This window comes from Bufo bufo, chromosome 4 (genome assembly GCF_905171765.1).
Source record: "Bufo bufo chromosome 4, aBufBuf1.1, whole genome shotgun sequence".
NCBI classification, from domain to species: Eukaryota; Metazoa; Chordata; class Amphibia; order Anura; family Bufonidae; genus Bufo; species Bufo bufo.
Window position 1 is genome coordinate 467,212,941 of NC_053392.1, and position 20,114 is coordinate 467,233,054.

General features: G+C 38.1%; 1 protein-coding gene across 1 annotated transcript in view; it reads right to left on the minus strand.

The window, feature by feature from the left end:
- Positions 1-721: 721 nt before the first annotated feature.
- OPRM1 (opioid receptor mu 1) overlaps positions 722-20,114 on the minus strand; it is a 208,092-nt gene continuing 188,699 nt past the window's right edge. The window contains exons 2-3 of the mRNA XM_040429486.1: positions 13,095-13,447; positions 722-2,162 (exon numbers count right to left, since the gene is read on the minus strand). Of these exons, the coding sequence (XP_040285420.1) occupies positions 1,636-2,162; positions 13,095-13,447 (880 nt within the window). The 3' untranslated portion in view covers positions 722-1,635. The remainder of the gene's footprint in view (positions 2,163-13,094; positions 13,448-20,114) is intronic.

Below are 20,114 nucleotides of genomic sequence, written 5' to 3' on the forward strand. Positions count from 1 at the left end.
GCATTTCAGTAACATCATAGCTGAATTACCAGTATTCTAGAAAAAGTGTAATACTCCTTTTTTGATTAGCTAAATGAGTCATACAACAATTAAAATGTAATTTTCCAGTTGTTAAAAATAGCTTCATATATGTCTATATATGTAATATGCTTATCTGTTTTTACAAATTGTATCATTAAACATAGTTTTTATTTTTTTTTAAATCTAGGGATCATTCATTGACTGTAGAGGATATACACATAAAATCAATGTCAAGAAAATACTGTTTCATATTTACAAGGGATAGTCATAAGGCATCACACAGCATGAATCACAATTTTCTTACTTTGTGCAATTGTTAATGTTAAATAAAAGTAAGAAAATAATCCATCATTTTCTTTTTTTATTATTTAATATATTAACATACACTAATGCTAGACTTACATGGTTATGTCATCATGGAGTGATCATATATAGCTGAAAATATTAGCCACACCATCAAGGAAAGCACAATAGGCAAATGGAAATAAAATGCAACTGAACAACATTAACTAGTTCTTCAACAATGGCTAAATTTCCAAATCTTATAAAAGCTCAACAAGCTGAATGTGTTTTCCTATTGCTATATGTGTATATTAAATGAATAATTTGATGTTTACAATAATCTTATCTGTCAGATATTTTTTTACTCCTTTTCTGAATTCTTTGCATGCACCTAAATTGTCAATGACCAGCATTTCCACCCACAAATTCTGGGTGTAGGCATGCAAACGGCACCTGTCCTTTTAATAAACTATACAGCCACTGATATAAGTAATTGTTTACATGTATTATTAAAGGTTCAAGGCATACTTCATATGATTTACAGCAAGTCCTATATGTTTCAAAAAGTCCTTATCAAGGCAAAAAAGTCCAGAAGATCCACTATATTAACTTATCTGCACTTGAGAAAATGTTGACATTACAAACTTTGTTTTGATTTATGGCTTTTAGGTTGTTTTCTAATTGTCTGTTTTATCTCATATATTATATGTTCTAAATAATTATAATACTCTGTGCTTGGTAGATTGGCTTGTTTACCAGCTTGGCTATACCTATTGCTGGCATCTTCATTAGATGAATATCACTGAGCATTTTATTGATGTGCATGACCAAGCAAGAGTCAAGAATAACCCTGGGAAACAGTTTTGAAGTTGGCACAGACAATTGTATGTAGAAAGGTTATTTACAGTACATCAATTATGCTTATCGTTGTCTTTACGTGGCTATAGAAACCCACACAGAGTCATTGCCAAGGTTAGAAACAACTGATCAACGAATGTGCAGTTTTATAAACCCATTTGAAATCTCTCCCAAGTTATGTCATTCTTCTATACATTGTAAGATTTCTTTCCATATTAAAGTCCCTGCTATTTTACATTTTTACATGTATAACAAATATATGCGATGCCACATTCACAGAAAATATTAACCTTAGTCAATGACAATCTTTATCTCCTATTGAAAGTGCTTGGACATAATTGTGCCAAACAAAGCTTTCTACTTAAGTCCGAATCTATCCGTGAATTAAAGCCCTGTAGTTATCTGAGTAACTTCTGACGTCATGTCATCTCTTGCGGGGTCTCCTGAATCCAGACATGACATTTCCACTGCTAGTCATACCTGATGGTTAGTCCTATCTACTGTGTTGGCAGTGGACACGTGGTCACGTGTGTTGTGACGCATGCGGGTGGAGTTCTGCTGCTCAATGGTTGAAGATGTTGGGATGCAAAATTCTCTGAAGCACCTCTTAAAGTTTTCATCTAAAAAAGCATAAAGGACTGGATTAAGGCAGCTGTTTGTGTAACCTAGGGCAATACATACATGCCAGGTTACTGTCTGAAAAAGAGAAGGAGGGACGTTGATCAAGGCTTTAATAATCACATATATGTGAATTGGAGTCCAACAGACAATGAACACAGCAACAACAACAAGCACCATCCTGGTTATTCTTCTGAGATTTCTGTCCTTTTCTTTGGATCCAGAAAGCATTCGGACACTCTTAAGACGTAGGATCATCATCCCGTAGCAAACTGTTATGATAAGGACCGGCATTATAAATGCAAAAATGAAGACACATATTTTCAGGAGGTTGTCCCAGTACCATGAAGGATGTGGAAATATAAGAGCACAATCAGTTGATCCTTAAAAACATAAAAAAAAATTAATGTACACTTTTTGCAGTTCTTTTTGGTGTCACGTCACACTGATCATGTCCAAAATGAGGGCAGCAAGTTTTAGAGCACAAAGAAAGCAATAATTAGCAGCCTCTCCAGAGTGTATAGTTATTGGTCACTGATTAGGACCACACACTGGACTACATGCTGCTGCTTGCAGACAGACCCACTTTAAAAAGAATCTGTAATCAACTTTCAAAAATGAAACATAATACCCCTGGTTGTTCCTCCCTGGATTCCAGTGCTGTGGATTTTTTTCAACTTGCCCTCCATTCTCCCTCTATGGCCACCATTCCATTTTTGTGCCCAATATGTGCAATAAAAGTACTAGGAAGAGGAGACAACATCTCTCCTCAAGGGGCATTGAATTCTGCCTTGTGGCATCTCGCAGCCAAGAAGAAGACATGCTGAGAGTTACCTAATTTTGTGAATACAGCCTATGTGAAAAAGTCTATTTTGTTTGTGTCCAAATCGTGTTGGCTCCAGAACATTAACAACTAGCGGTATTAGATTTAATTGTTGAAAAGTGATGACAGGTCCTCTTTAAGTCTCCTTTCTTAAATTTAAAGATGTTATCCCTTGAAGTGTATGGTAAATAATACATAGCAAATAGCATTGAATGATAGTTGTTAAATGACTTTTCCTGTTCTCAGTTGTCAGTTCAGTCTCAATGCAGTTTTGAGCTGAAGTGCCATTCTGGTTTTGAGAAATACGCTAAGTTACATATGCAATCAACTACAGTCAATGCAGATTAATGAAGACTGAAGTGAAAAGCATAGTGAACTAGACAAGAGCATAGGGTCTACAAGCGTTTGCCCCTAGAGATGAACTTTATATCTCATAAACCACTTTAAAATTACTTAAAGAAATTGTAAACTTTCAAAACATGTAATATAACAATCTACATCTATTTTGGAAGCTAAAAGAATAAAACTGCATATACATTTGTCCATACTGGGTTTTTAAACTAAAATTAAAGTTTTTTTATTAATTAAAAAACTGCCTGTCACAGATTCTGTCACTTTTGAGAGAAAAGTAATGCTTTTGTTAACGCTGTTCATAGTGCGATTGATCTGGCAAATTGTTGTGGCTTCCATTATAAGTAGAACACCATCACATGAACTAACCATATCAATAGTGTGATAGAATTAAACTAATTTGGCTCTTAAGGTGTATTTTCATCTTTAAGCAGGATTATTCATATGCATCATAGATACATAAAGCTACTGTATGTATTTCAGTCCACAGTCACATTAACAATTTTCCTGGTTAATTTTAGATATACAGTATGAGATATGATAAAGCAGTAGAACAGTGTTTCCCACAACTTTTTTCCGCACACTGCACTTTTCCAAAGTGGCAAGAAAAAGGGACATGGTGTGGGTAGGGTACGGTGTGGGTGTCTTTGGCATGGAAAAATTGCTTAAACTATGCCCGCAAGAGAACCGGTGCCTCTACATAACTTTGGTGCTTTCTGCAGAAGCACAGAGGGACATGAGACTGGTGTGGGAAACCCCTAAATATATATATGTAAATGGTGAAATAGTGTTAAAAAGTCAGTGTTAGGTTGTGTAAAAGATTTGAACATTTATGAGCACTAGTCTAAACTAGACTAAACTATTTCTGCAGTCAATAGTATCTAATTACAGTGCAGCTTTTATTTTTTAAGAGCACTATACAAAATTTTAATTGTGCTATGATTGTTATTGGCAACCAAGACACCTTGAGGGTCATTAACTATGTCAGAAACTGGTGTAAAAAAGTTACCATCTGTGAGTTTGCAACTTTTTGCCTGGTTTTGTGCATAAATTTAGGGGATATTAAGTCCAGTGTACAATCGCTGGTCTTTATAAATAAATCCTATTTTCTTTTAAAAAGTTTCATAAATCTCCCTAAATTTTGCTCTTTTATTCTAAGATATAGATTTAACCTTCACTGCTCTTACGTTCATTGCACTGCTAATTATTTATTTATTTTTGTTTGAGAAACCCATGAGAAAGCTTACAGTAAAATTTGGATAAAGAAAATAAGCCATAGTTTTGTGAATACACAGTACTGTGCTGAGTGGAAACCAGATACGGTTTAACATGTGTGGTGCAGCATTATTTTCATTTATTTCCTATATTAGTACAAACAGCATTGATGAGTAATGGGCAATAAAAGGGATTTTTCATTAATTTAATCATGTGTATGCATTGGCTTCTTGGATTTCATATGGAACTTGGCTTGTCCTTTTACCCTTAATACACTGCAGCCTACAGGAGTAAGACACTGTCCCAAATGTTCTATTCTGGTTGTGCCTGAATTATGGTGTAATTTCAACCAAACTTTGGCACATTTTAGATATATTAGGCAAAAATTCAAAGTGTCTCACATGAGGGGGCAAAGCTTAGTGGGAAAGGGGGCATGGGTTAAGCTGCATCATTTTGGACAAACATTTTTGTGCCACAAAATTCTGTGTCAGGCAATAGGTGGCCTAAAGTTAGACACAAGTGTCCAAAGAGTCCCCTAAGCAAGAGCTGTGATAAATTGTAATAGATCTTTAGCCTGCAAGTTTTATACTGTGTATATTTTAGACAGGATTAGTAAAGCTGGCCAATGTTTTTTTTAAATAATATACCTGAACTTCTATGATATCTCCTAATTTATAAGTAGTGGTTTTCCCAACTTTTTTTGGGAAATTTCCTTCTGATTAAGTGATAGCATATATCAATCCTAAGAATGAAAGCCAGGAAAACCTAACACTTGACCCACTATATCCCATAAATGTTACACACTATATGTAATTTGATACAATATAATAATAGATACATAAAATAAAAACATATATTACTTCCTGATCAATTGGTGTATAACCTATGGTGTTCCCACTGATCTTAATAATGTAAACCAGGAAAACTATAAACTTTCTTATTCTCATAACTAATGGGAATCACAGAGGTCGGATGCCCCCCCCCCCCCCCCCCCCCCCACCCCACAATCATAAAGCAAAGTCATATCCTGGCAACATTGCATTGCGTTATCAGAAAACAACCCTTTAACAAATATTTATTTTGTCTTTTATTTAAAAATAGATTGTACTATTATTATGATATTTGTATCTATCTATCTATTGTAAAATGTAACTTTTGAGGTTGAGCACACAAATCCATAGAAGATGTACTCCTATGAGATATTCATCATATATTAAAGTTATTTGCAGTTTTTTTTCTAAATAATACAAATCTGAGGGGTCAGCTGTAGCATTTAAAGTTTATATAGGGCTTAATAAAATCTGTAAAAAGGAGATAAAATTATCAAAAATACTAAACAAACATCAGGTGGTAAAAGAGAGAAAAACAAATCCCCAAAAATTATTTAAATATATAAATGCTAAAAAACCAAGGTCTGAGCAGGTAGGTCCCTAAATAATGGTAAAGGGGGGTAGTCACTGAAGATAAGGAAAAGGCAGAGTTATTAAATGTGTTTTTTAGCTCTGTATATACAAAAGAAGAGAAAGGAGCTTATATATGTGGTGCTGGGGCTGTTAGTACATTTTACTGGATCCGGCAGGGTTCAGCAAAAACGCTTCCTTTGTATTATCTTTAACATAACCAAGACGGATCTGTTATGAACTCCATTGAATGTCAATGGGGAAAGGATCCATTTTCTATTGTGGCAGATTGTGGCAGAGAAAACGTATCTGCCCCCATTGACTTGCATTGTGGGTCATGTCGGATCCGTCTTGCTCCCCATCCCGGGACCGAAAGTAAACTACAACATGTTGCGGTTTGCTCTTCGGTATGGGAACGCAACTAAACGGAACGGAATGCATTTTCGTGTATTCTGTTTTCGTTCAGTTCAGTTTTGTCCCCATTGACAATGAATGGGGACAAAACGGAAGCTTTTTTTCCTGGTATTGAGCCCCTATGACGGATCTAAATACCAGAAAACTAAAACGCTAGTGTGAAAGTAGCCTCAATAAGGTAAATGTGAACAAGGCTCCGGGTCCAGATGGATTACACACAAGAGTGTTTAAAGACCTCAGTTCAGTCATTGCTGTGCCCCTGTTTATAATTTTTTAGGATTCTCTAGGGACTGGTACAGTGCCAAGTGATTGGCGCAAGCAAATGTGGTGCCCATGTTTAAAAAAGGATCTAGGTCATCCACAAGTAATTATAGACCAGTTAGTTTAACTTCGGAAAAATGTTTGAAGGACTCTTAAGGGACTATATACAGGAGTATGGGACTGTAAATAATATTAAGCGATAACCAACATGGGCTTACCAAGGACAGAAGTTGTCAGACTAACCTGATTTGTTTTTATGAGGAGGTGAGTAGTAGCTTGGACAGAGGGAGGGGCGTCTGTGGATGTAGTGTTTCTGGATTTTGCAAAGGCTTTTGATACTGTCCCTCATAGAGGCTTAATAAGTAAAGTAAGGTTTATTGGCTTGGAAAGTATAGTTTGTAATTGGATTGAAAACTAGCTGAAGGACCGTGTCCAGAGAGTTGTGGTCAATGGTTCCTATTCAGAATGGTCCCAGGTTATAAGTGGTGTACCCCAAGGTTCAGTGCTGGGTCCTCTATTATTTTATTTATTTATTAATGATATTGAGGACAGGATGAATATCATCATTTTTGCAGATGACACTAAGCTAACTAGTACTGTGCAGTCTATGGAAGATGTCCATAAAATATAAGCTGACTTGAACACTCTGAGTGATTGGGCATCAACTTGGCAAATGAGGTTCAATGTGGATAAATGTAAAGTTATGCATTTTGATAATAATAAGAAGTGTAATTGAATAAACAGTGACTCAACCAACCTGAGAAACTATGGTTCGGTGCACCCCCACAACACACCCACTATCGATGAAGGAAAAGTAAAATAAATATATTGATTGGGGGAATTCTACTATTTAGTACTGTATGCAATACATATGATCCACTTAGATGAAAAAAATATATATTTATTAAACTACAAACACCTATATCCAGAAATGTAATTAGGGCATGCCCGCTTGGTCGCCCTATAAACTGGCTAGATTCAACCAAACATCCACCTCATCCACTTAAGATATTGTCAGACATACATGATTTGATAAAATATACATAATCCACAATCTGATGGAATAAATGTCTCAAGTCGATCAGCTGAAGTATATTAAGGAGTTATGGTTTGTTGTAGCTGCTGCTAGTTGTGGTTTACTAGAAGCAGTGAACTAGCAGCAGCTACAACAAACCATAACTCCTAATTTGGGCAAAATGGACTGCCCCTCCATCTAACCAGTTTAATGTATGGAGAGTAAGCTACTCCAAACATCCATAACTTGTAAACCAGCCTCCTGTGATTGAATAGTGCTACAACTCCTTACCACGTGTCAAGCAGGCGTGCAGAGCAGTAAAAACACAGTGAGTCTAGCAACAAAGTTGCAAATCAAAGCTACAAGCCATCCTCCACCGGATTGGTAACGTACTGCTAACCACTTATATAGTTACAAGTGATAAGAGATTATTTACTACTATTGCAGAATATTGATACATCAACTTATGAACATTCTACAATTGATAAAGTGATCACTCATTACTGCACTATATTGATATATCCATCTATGGACATCAACCATTGTGTTATATAAAGAGGACTTCCAACTACTCTTCATCATCCAACAGATATTTTTGCTTTTTCAGCATAACTATAACTGCTCATCAGCATTCAGGCAATTGAGTGTAATATCAATATAAACCCAGATATATGAACACTATCTGGAGGTTTAAACAGAATTAAAATGTACTATTTATTCATTATGATCTGAATATGCTAAGAGTACCAATATACACTGGAATACTGCATTGAACAACTGGGTTACTGCACTGAACAAATAAGACACTGCAATTGAGCATAACAACATTTTTATTTTTATATTTATTTATTTATTTTTTTTTTTTTTTTATATTTTATATTTTTTTATATTCTATATATTGTTGTATGCAAATTTTTTTAATCTATATACTTAAAGGGAACCTGTCACCAGTTTTATGGTGTCCTAACTAAGGGCAACATAAATAAGTGATTGATTCTCTTAGCACAATGCTGGGTCACTTTCTTTAATTGACCCAGTCAATCTGCCAACATCTTGTATCGAAAAGCTTCAGCTGATAATGATGAGTCATGAATATTCATGAGCTCCTGACTCTCCCCGCCCACCTGCTGCTGAATGACAGTTTGTTTCCATAGGAATCAGCAGCAGGTGGGCAGGGGAGTGGCTATGAATTAAATATACGCTGGACTCAATGACATCACGCCGGACTCCAATCAGCTCATTAGCATGCGGCATGCGGCATCTTTGTGTGTATATTATGAGATAACCATCTGTCACACCAGTAAGTGAATACATCTAAGGTACTTTTTAGTAGGTAATGATTGTATATAAAAAGTTACATTATAATCAAATATCCACATGACAGGTTCCCTTTAAGCTGATCAACTTGAGACATTTATTGCATAAGATTGGGGATTATGTATATTTTATCAAATCATGTATGTCTGACAATATCTTAAGTGCATGAGCTGGATGTTCGGTTGGATCTAGCCGGTTTATAGGGCGACCAATCAGGTATGCACTAATTACATTTCTGTATATAGGTGTTTGTAGTTTAATAAATATACAGTACAGACCAAAAGTTTGGACACACCTTCTCATTCAAAGAGTTTTCTTTATTTTCATGACTATGAAGGCATCAAAACTACGAATTAACACATGTGGAATTATATACATAACAAACAAGTGTGAAACAACTGAAAATATGTAATATTCTAGGTTCTTCAAAGTAGCCACCTTTTGCTTTGATTACTGCTTTGCACACTCTTGGCATTCTCTTGATGAGCTTCAAGAGGTAGTCCCCTGAAATGGTCTTCCAACAGTCTTGAAGGAGTTCCCAGAGATGCTTAGCACTTGTTGGCCCTTTTGCCTTCACTCTGCGGTCCAGCTCACCCCAAACCATCTCGATAGGGTTCAGGTCCGGTGACTGTGGAGGCCAGGTCATCTGGCGCAGCACCCCATCACTCTCCTTCATGGTCAAATAGCCCTTACTTTCAAAGTTTTCCCAATTTTTCGGCTGACTGACTGACCTTCATTTCTTAAAGTAATGATGGCCACTCGTTTTTCTTTACTTAGCTGCTTTTCTCTTGCCATAATACAAATTCTAACAGTCTATTCAGTAGGACTATCAGCTGTGTATCCACCTGACTTCTCCTCAACGCAACTGATGGTCCCAACCCCATTTATAAGGCAAGAAATCCCACTTATTAAACCTGACAGGGCACACCTGTAAAGTGAAAGCCATTTCAGGGGACAGAAGCACGTCAGAAGCATGTAAAATCACATGCGGAGTCCCTCAAGGATCACCCCTGTCACCCGTGCTCTTCAACATTTACTTCCGACAACTCCTCAAAATCATCAGCAACCAGGACCTGCTCTATCATTCTTACGCTGATGACACCCAACTTTACCTACGTATTACCAATAAAAAAAGATCAATACCATGCCCTCGAAATCTGCCTCTCATTGATCGACAATTGGATGACTGAGAGCTCTCTTAAACTCAATGGTTCCTAAACAGAACTTCTTTTCCTCCATGCAAACCGAAACAAAAATCCTAGCACGACATGCACGTCACTCACCATTCTTGGACAAACCATCACCCCCAGCACCAAAGCCAAAAGCCTCGGAGTCATCTTTGACTCAGATATGACAATGGATGCACAAATAGGATGAGTAGTCAGCGGATCCCACCATCATCCCTGAAGGAGACGCAGCAGCAGTAGTTGGAACAACCATCAATTCCCGACTTGACTACGCAAACTCCCTTTATCTAGGACTTCCCAAATACCAAATTTCACATTTACAAGTTGTCCAGAACACAGTCGCTAGACTGATAACTGGAAAAAAAAACTGGGAATCTATCACCCTGTCCCTAAGGACCCTCTATTGGCTACCCATGAAGGATCGGATCAGATTCAAGACCCTCTGCCTCACACACAAATGCACACAAGGGAAAGCACCCCAATACCTCTGTGACAAAATAAAGCACTACACCCCAGGTCACCTCCTCAGGCCAGCTAACCAGAATCTCCTCCTTATCCCCAAGACACGCTACAAAAGGCGAACGAAGGTTCGCAGTCCTAGGACCCCGGCTATGGAACACTCTACCCGTGGAGATCCGCTTAGAAGAAAACCATCTGGCCTTCAGGAAGAAGCTCAAGACCTACCTCTTCTGAAGGCACAGGCGGTCAATGGCTGCAAAAAAGCGCCTTGAGGTGATTTATTTCGCATTTGCTGCTCTATACAAGTTATTCATTCATACAGTCAGGTCCATAAATATTGGGACATCAACACAATTCTAACATATTTGACTCTATACACCTCCACAATGGATTTGAAATGAAACTAACAAGATGTGCTTTAACTGCAGACTGTCAGCTTTAATTTGAGGGTATTTACATCCAAATCAGGTAAACGGTGTAGGAATTACAACAGTTTGCATATGTGCCTCAAACTTTTTAAGGGACCAAAAGTAATGGGACAATTGGCTTCTCAGCTGTTCCAATGGCCAGGTGTGTGTTATTCACTCATTAACCCCAATTACAATGAGCAAATAAAAGGTTCAGGTTGCAGTTCAAGTGTGCTATTTGCATTTGGAATCTGTTGCTGTCTACTCTCAAGATGAGATCCAAAGAGCTGTTACTATCAGTGAAGCAAGCCATCATTAGGCTGAAAAAACAAAACAAACCAATCAGAGAGATAGCAAAAACATTAGGCGTGGCCAAAACAACTGTTTGGAACATTCTTAAAAAAGAAGGAACGCACCGGTGAGCTCAGCAACACCAAAATACCCGGAAGACCACGAAAAACAACTGTGGTGAATAACCAAAGAATTATTTCCCTGGTGAAGAAAACACCCTTCACAACAGTTGTCCAGATCAAAAACACTCTCCAGGAGGTAGGTGTATGTGTATCAAAGTCAACAATCAAGAGAAGACTTCATCAGAGTGAATACAGAGGGTTCACCACAAGATGTAAACCACTGATGAACCTCAAAAACAGGAAGGCCAGATTAGAGTTTGCCAAACGAGATCTAAAAAAGCTTCATAGTTCTGAAACAACATCCTATGGACAGATGAGACCAAGATCAACTTGTACCAGAGTGATGGGAAGAGAAGTGTATGGAGAAGGAAAGGAACTGCTCATGATCCTAAGCATACCACCTCATCAGTGAAGCATGGTGGTTGTAGTGTCATGGCGTGGGCATGTATGGCTGCCAATGGAACTGGTTCTCTTGTATTTATTGATGATGTGACTGCTGACAAAAGCAGCAGGATGAAATCTGAAGTGTTTCGGGCAATATTATCTGCTCATATTCAGCCAAATGCTTCAGAACTCATTGAACGGCGCTTCACAGTGCAGATGAACAATGACCTAAAGCATACTGCAAAAGCAACCAAAGAGTTTTTTAAGGGAAAGAAGTGGAATGTTATGCAATGGCCAAGTCAATCACCTGATCTGAATCTGATAGAGCATGCATTTCACTTGCTGAAGACAAAACTGAAGGGAAAATGGCCCAATAACAAGCAGGAACGGAAGACAGTTGCAGTAGACGCCTGGCAGAGCATCACCAGGGATGAAACCCAGCGTCTGGTGATGTCTATGTCTTCCAGACTTCAGGCTGTAATTGACTGCAAAGGATTTGCAACCAAGTATTAAAAAGTGAAAGTTTGATTTATGATTATTATTCTGTCCCATTACTTTTGGTCCCTTAACAAGTGGGAGGCACATATGCAAACAGTTGTAATTCCTACACCGTTCACCTGATTTGGATGTAAATACCCTCAAATTAAAGCTGACAGTCTGCAGTTAAAACACATCTTGTTCATTTCATTTTAAATCCATTGTGGTGGTGTATAGAGCCAAATATGTTAGAATTGTGTTGATGTCCCAATATTTATGGACCTGACTGTATGTCCTAGGGGATGTAACACTGTGCGAGTCACTTGTAGAGGAAGATTTGGGTGTCCTTGTAGATCATAGATTGAATAACAGCATACAAAGTCAATCAGCTGCTTCTAAGACCACTAGTATATTGTCATGCATTAAATGAGCATGGACTAGTGGGGCAGGGATGTAATTCTACCACTTTACACTGCATTGGTGTGACCTCATCTGGAATATACAGTTAAGTTCTGGGCACCAGTCCATAGAAAGGATGCACTGGTAGCTGGTAAAAGTACAGAGGAGAGCGACTAAACTGATAAGGGGCATGGGGGGTCTTAGTTATGAAGATTAAAATAATTGAATTTATTTAGTCTTGAAAAGAGACGTCTAAGGGGGGACATGATTAACCTATACAAATATATAAATGGGCCATACAAAAAATACAGAGAAAAAGTTCTAAAAAGGTTTAGATGAATTCTTAAACGTAAGCAACATTAATGCTTATGAAAACGTGCAGAAATCTGAGTCTACTTCCTTCTGGGATTCGCGTCCACCAATCCCTTGGTTGAACTTGATGGACTTATGTCTTTTTTCAACCGTATTAACTACGTATGGAAGGTGGCATCTCTGAAGAAGTCTTGTAATACTCTATAGTGGCTAATATGCAACAAGGCCAATTAAAACAGACTGAATCTTTCAGCACTGAAAGCACTAGAACAGATGAAGCAAACATTTGCTACATCTGTAACTACCAAAGTTGGTGGCATTCACCAATATTGAGAACTTAGATGGGGATGTTTTAGGACTTACAGTTCAACATCTATGCCTGCAAGCAAATAATGCATAATAAAAATAACTTTGCTAAGGGATCAGTTTTGCAGCAAATTATTACATTGAAAATTCAGCTGTCCACATTTTAATCACTCACCTCTGTCAGTTTTTGTGGTTGCCAAAAACATTACAGGTAATCCAATTGCTGAAGAAAGGATCCAGTTGCAGACATTAACAATTTTAGCATTCCGTGGTGTCCTGAAGTCAAGAGCTTTCACTGGATGGCAAACAGCTATATACCGGTCAACACTCATTGTAGTGAGAGTGAAAATGCTTGTGAACATATTATAGTAGTCTATTGAGATAACAATTTTACATACAATATTACCAAAGGGCCATGTTCCCATTAGGTAGTTCACACTTTGAAATGGCAAGGTACTTGTTGCAAGGGCATCTGCTAGGGCAAGATTAAATATGTAGATATTGGTTGCTGTCTTCATTTTGGTGTACCTAGAACATAGAAGAGTGTTCCATTAGCCTTTAGTAAATCTCTACATTTTTTTTTATAATACTGTAGACTACTAGAACACCTTTGCTGTATTTACCAGTCTAATAGCCATACATCCTAAGTACTTCCTATAAACACAATTTAGGCAAAAACATAATTCAGATCATTAGAAATGCTATAAAAATTTGAAATACTGTACATACAGTATAGGTGTACTGTGCATGTCTGTGGTATGGTAATTAGATTTCTAAGGGAATCTATCACTACAAGATGAAATGCAATCTGCAGGAGAAGCTGAGCAGATCGATAAATAGGGGCACATTTATTAAGACCAGCGTATTAGACACCAGTCTTAATAAATCCCTGAGCTGGCGGTGGTTTTGCCAAAGTTGTGAAGAGGTGACGGCCTCTTCATAACTTTGACGGATCTTCTGCCAGTTCTTACATTTAGACCTTTTTCTATTCCTGAAACAGGCGTATAGAATAGTAATTGAGACAGGGCCTGCCGGACTGCCCCCCTTTCCCGCCCATGCCACGCCCATTTTTTTAGACCTGGTGTGAGCAGGGGGAAGCTGCAGAGTGTGGCACAACTAGCATTTACGCCACAATCTGCACCTGAAATACACCTAATATAGGCATATTTCAGCTTAATAAATGACCCCCATAGTTTGGTGGGAAAATATTATGGCAAAACCTGTAATTTATAAGCCTACACAAATCACTGCTCTTTCTGAGCTCAGTTGGTCACTGGGGCTGTCTTTTGATAGTACTATGAGTAAACATAGATGAATGGCAGTCACTGATAAGATGGCCCTTGTGTAGAAAAGCTTAATATAAAGCAGAGATTTATTTGTATAAACTACAAGTTTTGCTGATTCTTTTCACACAAAACTATCTATCAATCTGCAATCGCAATGCATTTTGTGGTGACAGGTTCTCCTTAACCACTTGCCGTCTGGGCCATTTGCCCCCTTCCTGACCAGGCCTAATTTTGCAAAACTGACATATCTCAATTTATGTGGTAATAACTTTGGAATGCCTTTATTTATCCAAGTCATTCAGAGATGGTTTTCTCGTGACACATTGTACTTCATGATAGTCATAAATTTGAGTCAAAATATTTCACCTTTATTTATGAAAAAATCCCAAATTTACCCCAAAATTTTAAAAAAATTGCAATTTTCTAAATTTCAATTTCTCTGCTTTTAAAACAGAATGTGATACCTCATAAAATATTTATTACTTAACATTCCCCATATGTCTACTTTATGTTGGCATCATTTTGGAAATGTCATTTTATTTTTTTAGGTCGTTAGAAGGCTTAGAAGTTTAGAAGCAATTCTTCTAATTTTTAAGAAAATTGCCAAAACCCACTTTTTAAGGACCAGTTCAGGTCTGAAGTCACTTTGTGGGGCCTACATAGTGGATACCCCCATAAATGACCCCATTGTAGAAACTACACCCCTCAAGGTATTCAAAACCGATTTTACAAACTTTGTTAACCCTTTAGGCGTTCCACCAGAATTAAAGGAAAATGGAGATCAAATTTTTAAATTTCACTTTTTTGCAGATTTTCCATTTTAATCAAATTTTTTCTTTAACACATCGATGGTTAACAGCCAAACAAAACTCAATATTTATTACCCAGATTCTGCGGTTTACAGAAACACCCCACATGTGGTCATAAACTGCTGTATGGGCACACGGCAGGGCGCAGAAGCAAAGGAACTCCAAATGGTTTTTAGATACCATGTCCCATTTGAAGCCCCCTGATGCACCCTTACAGTAGAAACTCCCAAGAAGTGACCCCATTTTGGAAACTAGGGGATAAGGTGCCAGTTTTATTAGTACAATTTTTGGGTACATATGATTTTTTGATCATTAATTACAACACTTTATGGGGCAAGGTGACCAAAAAAATTGGTTGTTTTAGCACAGTTTCTATTTATTTATTTTTACAGCGTTCACCTGAGGGGTTCAGTCAAGTGACATTTTTATAGAGCAGATTGTTACGGACGTGGCGATACCTAATATGTATACTTTTTCTCATTTATTAAAGTTTTACACAATAATAGCATTTTTGAAACAAAAAAATTATTTTTAATGTGTCCATGTTCTGAGAGCTATAGTTTTTTTATTTTTTAAGAAATTTTTTCCTATGTAGGGGCTCATTTTTTGTGGGATGAGGTGACGGTTTTATTGGTACGATTTTGTGGGACATACGCCTTTTTGATCACTTGGTGTTGCACCTTTTGTGATGCAAGGTGCCAAAAATTGCTTGTTTTGACATTTTTTTTTTTTTTACGGTGTTCACCTGAGGGGTTAGCTCATGTGATATTTTTATTGAGCTGGCTTTTACGGACGCGGCAATACCTAATATGTATACTTTTTTTTAATTTGTTCCACTTTAACACAATAATAGCATTTTTGAAACCAAAAAAATGATGTTTTAGTGTCTCCATGTTCTAAGAGCTATAGTTTTTTAATTTTTTGAGAGATTTTCTTATGTAGGGGCTCATTTTTTGCGGGATGAGGTGACTGTTTTATTAGTACCATTTTGTGGGACATACGCGTTTTTGATCACTTGGTGTTGCACCTTTTGTGATGTAAGGTGACAATAATTGCTTGTTTTGACAGTTTTTTTTTTTTTCTTTACGATGTTCACCCGAGGGGTTAGGTCATGTGATATTTTTATAGAGCTGGTTTTTACGGACGTGGCAATACCAAATATGTCTATTTTATTTAATTTTTTCTATTTTTAATTTTTTTTTTTTTATTCCTTACTTGGGGACTTTTTTTCTTTTACATTTTACATTTTATTTTTTTAACCCTTTATTTTTATTTTTTTTACACTTTTCGTCCCCCATAAGGTCATACAAGACCTCTGGGGGACATTTACTTCACTTTTTCTTTTCACTGTTGATTTCTCCTGTAACTGGGGATGACATAGTAGCCCCAGTTACAGGAGAAATGCACCCCCCAGAGAGGCTGTACAGCATAATTCAGCGCTGTACAGCCTCAGTGCAAGGCTGATCGAGGTCTGTGAAAGACCTCATACAGCTCCTGCACTCTCGCTTCCTGCTCTGCTTACACAGCACTCGGTGAGCGCTGTGTATGCAGCGATCTAGAAGGCAGGGACACCTGGAAACTGTCCCTGCCTTCTCTCTGGGTTGCCCTGCTGTCACTGACAGCGGGCAACCCGATCAGCAGCTGCACGATTAGCGTGCAGCTGCACTTTCTGAACGGACGTTCTGGAACGTCCATTCAGAAATAGAGATCCACCCATAGGACGTTTATATCCTATGGGCGGACGGAAAGTGGTTAAGAATTGAAAAGACGATTTAAGAACTAAGGGGAAGATTTATCAAACTGGTGTTAAGTAGAATTGGGTTAGTTGCCCATAGCAACCAATCAGGTTCCACAGCTCCTCTGTAAAATGAAAGGGGGAATCTGATTGGTTTATAAGGGCAACTAAGCCAGTTCTACTTTACACCAGTTTGATAAATCTCCCACTAAATGCTATATCTCTATTCAGCACTATTGATAGAATTGGGTTGGCATATTACAGCTAGTGATGGCCTTGTGGGTCGGTTCGCGGTGAACTTTGAGCGTTCGCGATCCACTGAACATGTGAACATATGGCTATGTACGCGCGCGCCATATTCCTTTGCATTTCGCCGAACTTTGAACCATGACACATCCATCAGGTGGGACAGGACAGCCAATTGAGACGTTTCAGCACATGGACACACCCCCATCCTATAGCAGAACCCGATTGGCTGCCATTTTACATTCTGTATTTTGTCAGTGTAGGGAGAAGTTGCTTTGTGGAGCAGGGACAGTTAAGGACACCATATGCTAGCTAATAGGGCCACAAAAGTCCTTTTAAGGACTGGTATAGGTGTGCTATCGATAGGTGTGATATACAGAGTGGTGTGATATACTTATAATATACTTTCTAACATAGAAAGTATATTATAGTGCATTTGTACTATGCAGCAGTTGTGTGCGGTTCTGCTGCGATACCGCAGCTATATAGAGGGACAAACGCTATTGGAACAACAAATTGCAACAGGTGTGATATACCAGTTGCCCCACAAAAAACTGAGGCGGGGTGTGATATTTATCACACTGCCTGAAGAACGTATTTAACCACCTCAGCCCCCAGTGCTTAAACACCCTGAAAGACCAGGCCACTTTTTACACTTCTGACCTACACTACTTTCACCGTTTATTGCTCGGTCATGCAACTTACCACCCAAATGAATTTTACCTCCTTTTCTTCTCACTAATAGAGCTTTCATTTGGTGGTATTTCATTGCTGCTGACATTTTTACTTTTTTTGTTATTAATCGAAATTTAACGATTTATTTGCAAAAAAATGACATTTTTCACTTTCAGTTGTAAAATTTTGCAAAAAAAACGACATCCATATAGAAATTTTGCTCTAAATTTATTGTTCTACATGTCTTTGATTAAAAAAAAATGTTTGGGTAAAAAAAAAATGGTTTGGGTAAAAGTTATAGCGTTTACAAACTATGGTACAAAAATGTGAATTTCCGCTTTTTGAAGCAGCTCTGACTTTCTGAGCACCTGTCATGTTTCCTGAGGTTCTACAATGGCCAGACAGTACAAACACCCCACAAATGACCCCATTTCGGAAAATACACACCCTAAGGTATTCGCTGATGGGCATAGTGAGTTCATAGAACTTTTTATTTTTTGTCACAAGTTAGCGGAAAATGATGATTTTTTTCTTTTTTTTTTTTTTTCTTACAAAGTCTCATATTCCACTAACTTGTGACAAAAAATAAAAACTTCCATGAACTCACTATGCCCATCAGCGAATACCCTGGGGTCTCTTCTTTCCAAAATGGGGTCACTTGTGGGGTAGTTATACTGCCCTGGCATTCTAGGGGCCCAAATGTGTGGTAAGGAGTTTGAAATCAAATTCTGTAAAAAATGACGAGTGAAATCCGAAAGGTGCTCTTTGGAATGTGGGCCCCTTTGCCCACCTAGGCTGCAAAAAAGTGTCACACATCTGGTATCTCCGTATTCAGTAGAAGTTGGGGAATGTGTTTTGGGGTGTCTTTTTACATATACCCATGCTGGGTGAGATAAATATCTTGGTCAAATGCCAACTTTGTATAAAAAAATGGGAAAAGTTGTCTTTTGCCAAGATATTTCTCTCACCCAGCATGGGTATATGTAAAATGACACCCCAAAACACATTCCCCACCTTCTCCTGAGTACGGAGATACCAGATGTGTGACACTTTTTTGCAGCCTAGGTGGGCAAAGGGGCCCATATTCCAAAGAGCACCTTTCGGATTTCACTCGTCATTTTTTACAGAATTTGATTTCAAACTCCTTACCACACATTTGGGCCCCTAGAATGCCAGGGCAGTATAACTACCCCACAAGTGACCCCATTTTGGAAAGAAGAGACCCCAGGGTATTCGCTGATGGGCATAGTGAGTTCATGGAAGTTTTTATTTTTTGTCACAAGTTAGTGGAATATGAGACTTTGTATGAAAAAAAAAAAAAAAAAAAAAAAAATCAGCATTTTCCACTAACTTGTGACAAAAAATAAAAAATTCTAGGAACTCGCCATGCCCCTCACGGAATACCTTGGGGTGTCTTCTTTCCAAAATGGGGTCACTTGTGGGGTAGTTATACTGCCCTGGCATTTTCCAGGGGCCCTAATGTGTGGTAAGTAGGTAAATGACCAGTGAAATCCGAAAGGTGCTCTTTGGAATGTGGGCCCCTTTGCCCACCTAGGCTGCAAAAAAGTGTCACACATCTGGTATCGCCGTATTCAGGAGACGTTGGGGAATGTGTTTTGGGGTGTCTTTTTACATATACCCATGCTGGGTGAGATAAATATCTTGGTCAAATGCCAACTTTGTATAAAAAAATGGGAAAAGTTGTCTTTTGCCAAGATATTTCTCTCACCCAGCATGGGTATATGTAAAATGACACCCCAAAACACATTCCCCACCTTCTCCTGAGTACGGAGATACCAGATGTGTGACACTTTTTTGCAGCCTAGGTGGGCAAAGGGGCCCATATTCCAAAGAGCACCTTTCGGATTTCACTCGTCATTTTTTACAGAATTTGATTTCAAACTCTTTACCACACATTTGGGCCCCTAGAATGCCAGGGCAGTATAACTACCCCACAAGTGACCCCATTTTGGAAAGAAGAGACCCCAGGGTATTCGCTGATGGGCATAGTGAGTTCATGGAAGTTTTTATTTTTTGTCACAAGTTAGTGGAATATGAGACTTTGTATGAAAAAAAAAAAAAAAAAAAAATCATCATTTTCCACTAACTTGTGACAAAAAATAAAAAATTCTAGGAACTCGCCATGCCCCTCACGGAATACCTTGGGGTGTCTTCTTTCCAAAATGGGGTCACTTGTGGGGTAGTTATACTGCCCTGGCATTTTCCAGGGGCCCTAATGTGTGGTAAGTAGGTAAATGACCAGTGAAATCCGAAAGGTGCTCTTTGGAATGTGGGCCCCTTTGCCCACCTAGGCTGCAAAAAAGTGTCACACATCTGGTATCGCCGTATTCAGGAGACGTTGGGGAATGTGTTTTGGGGTGTCTTTTTACATATACCCATGCTGGGTGAGAGAAATATCTTGGCAAAAGACAACTTTTTCCATT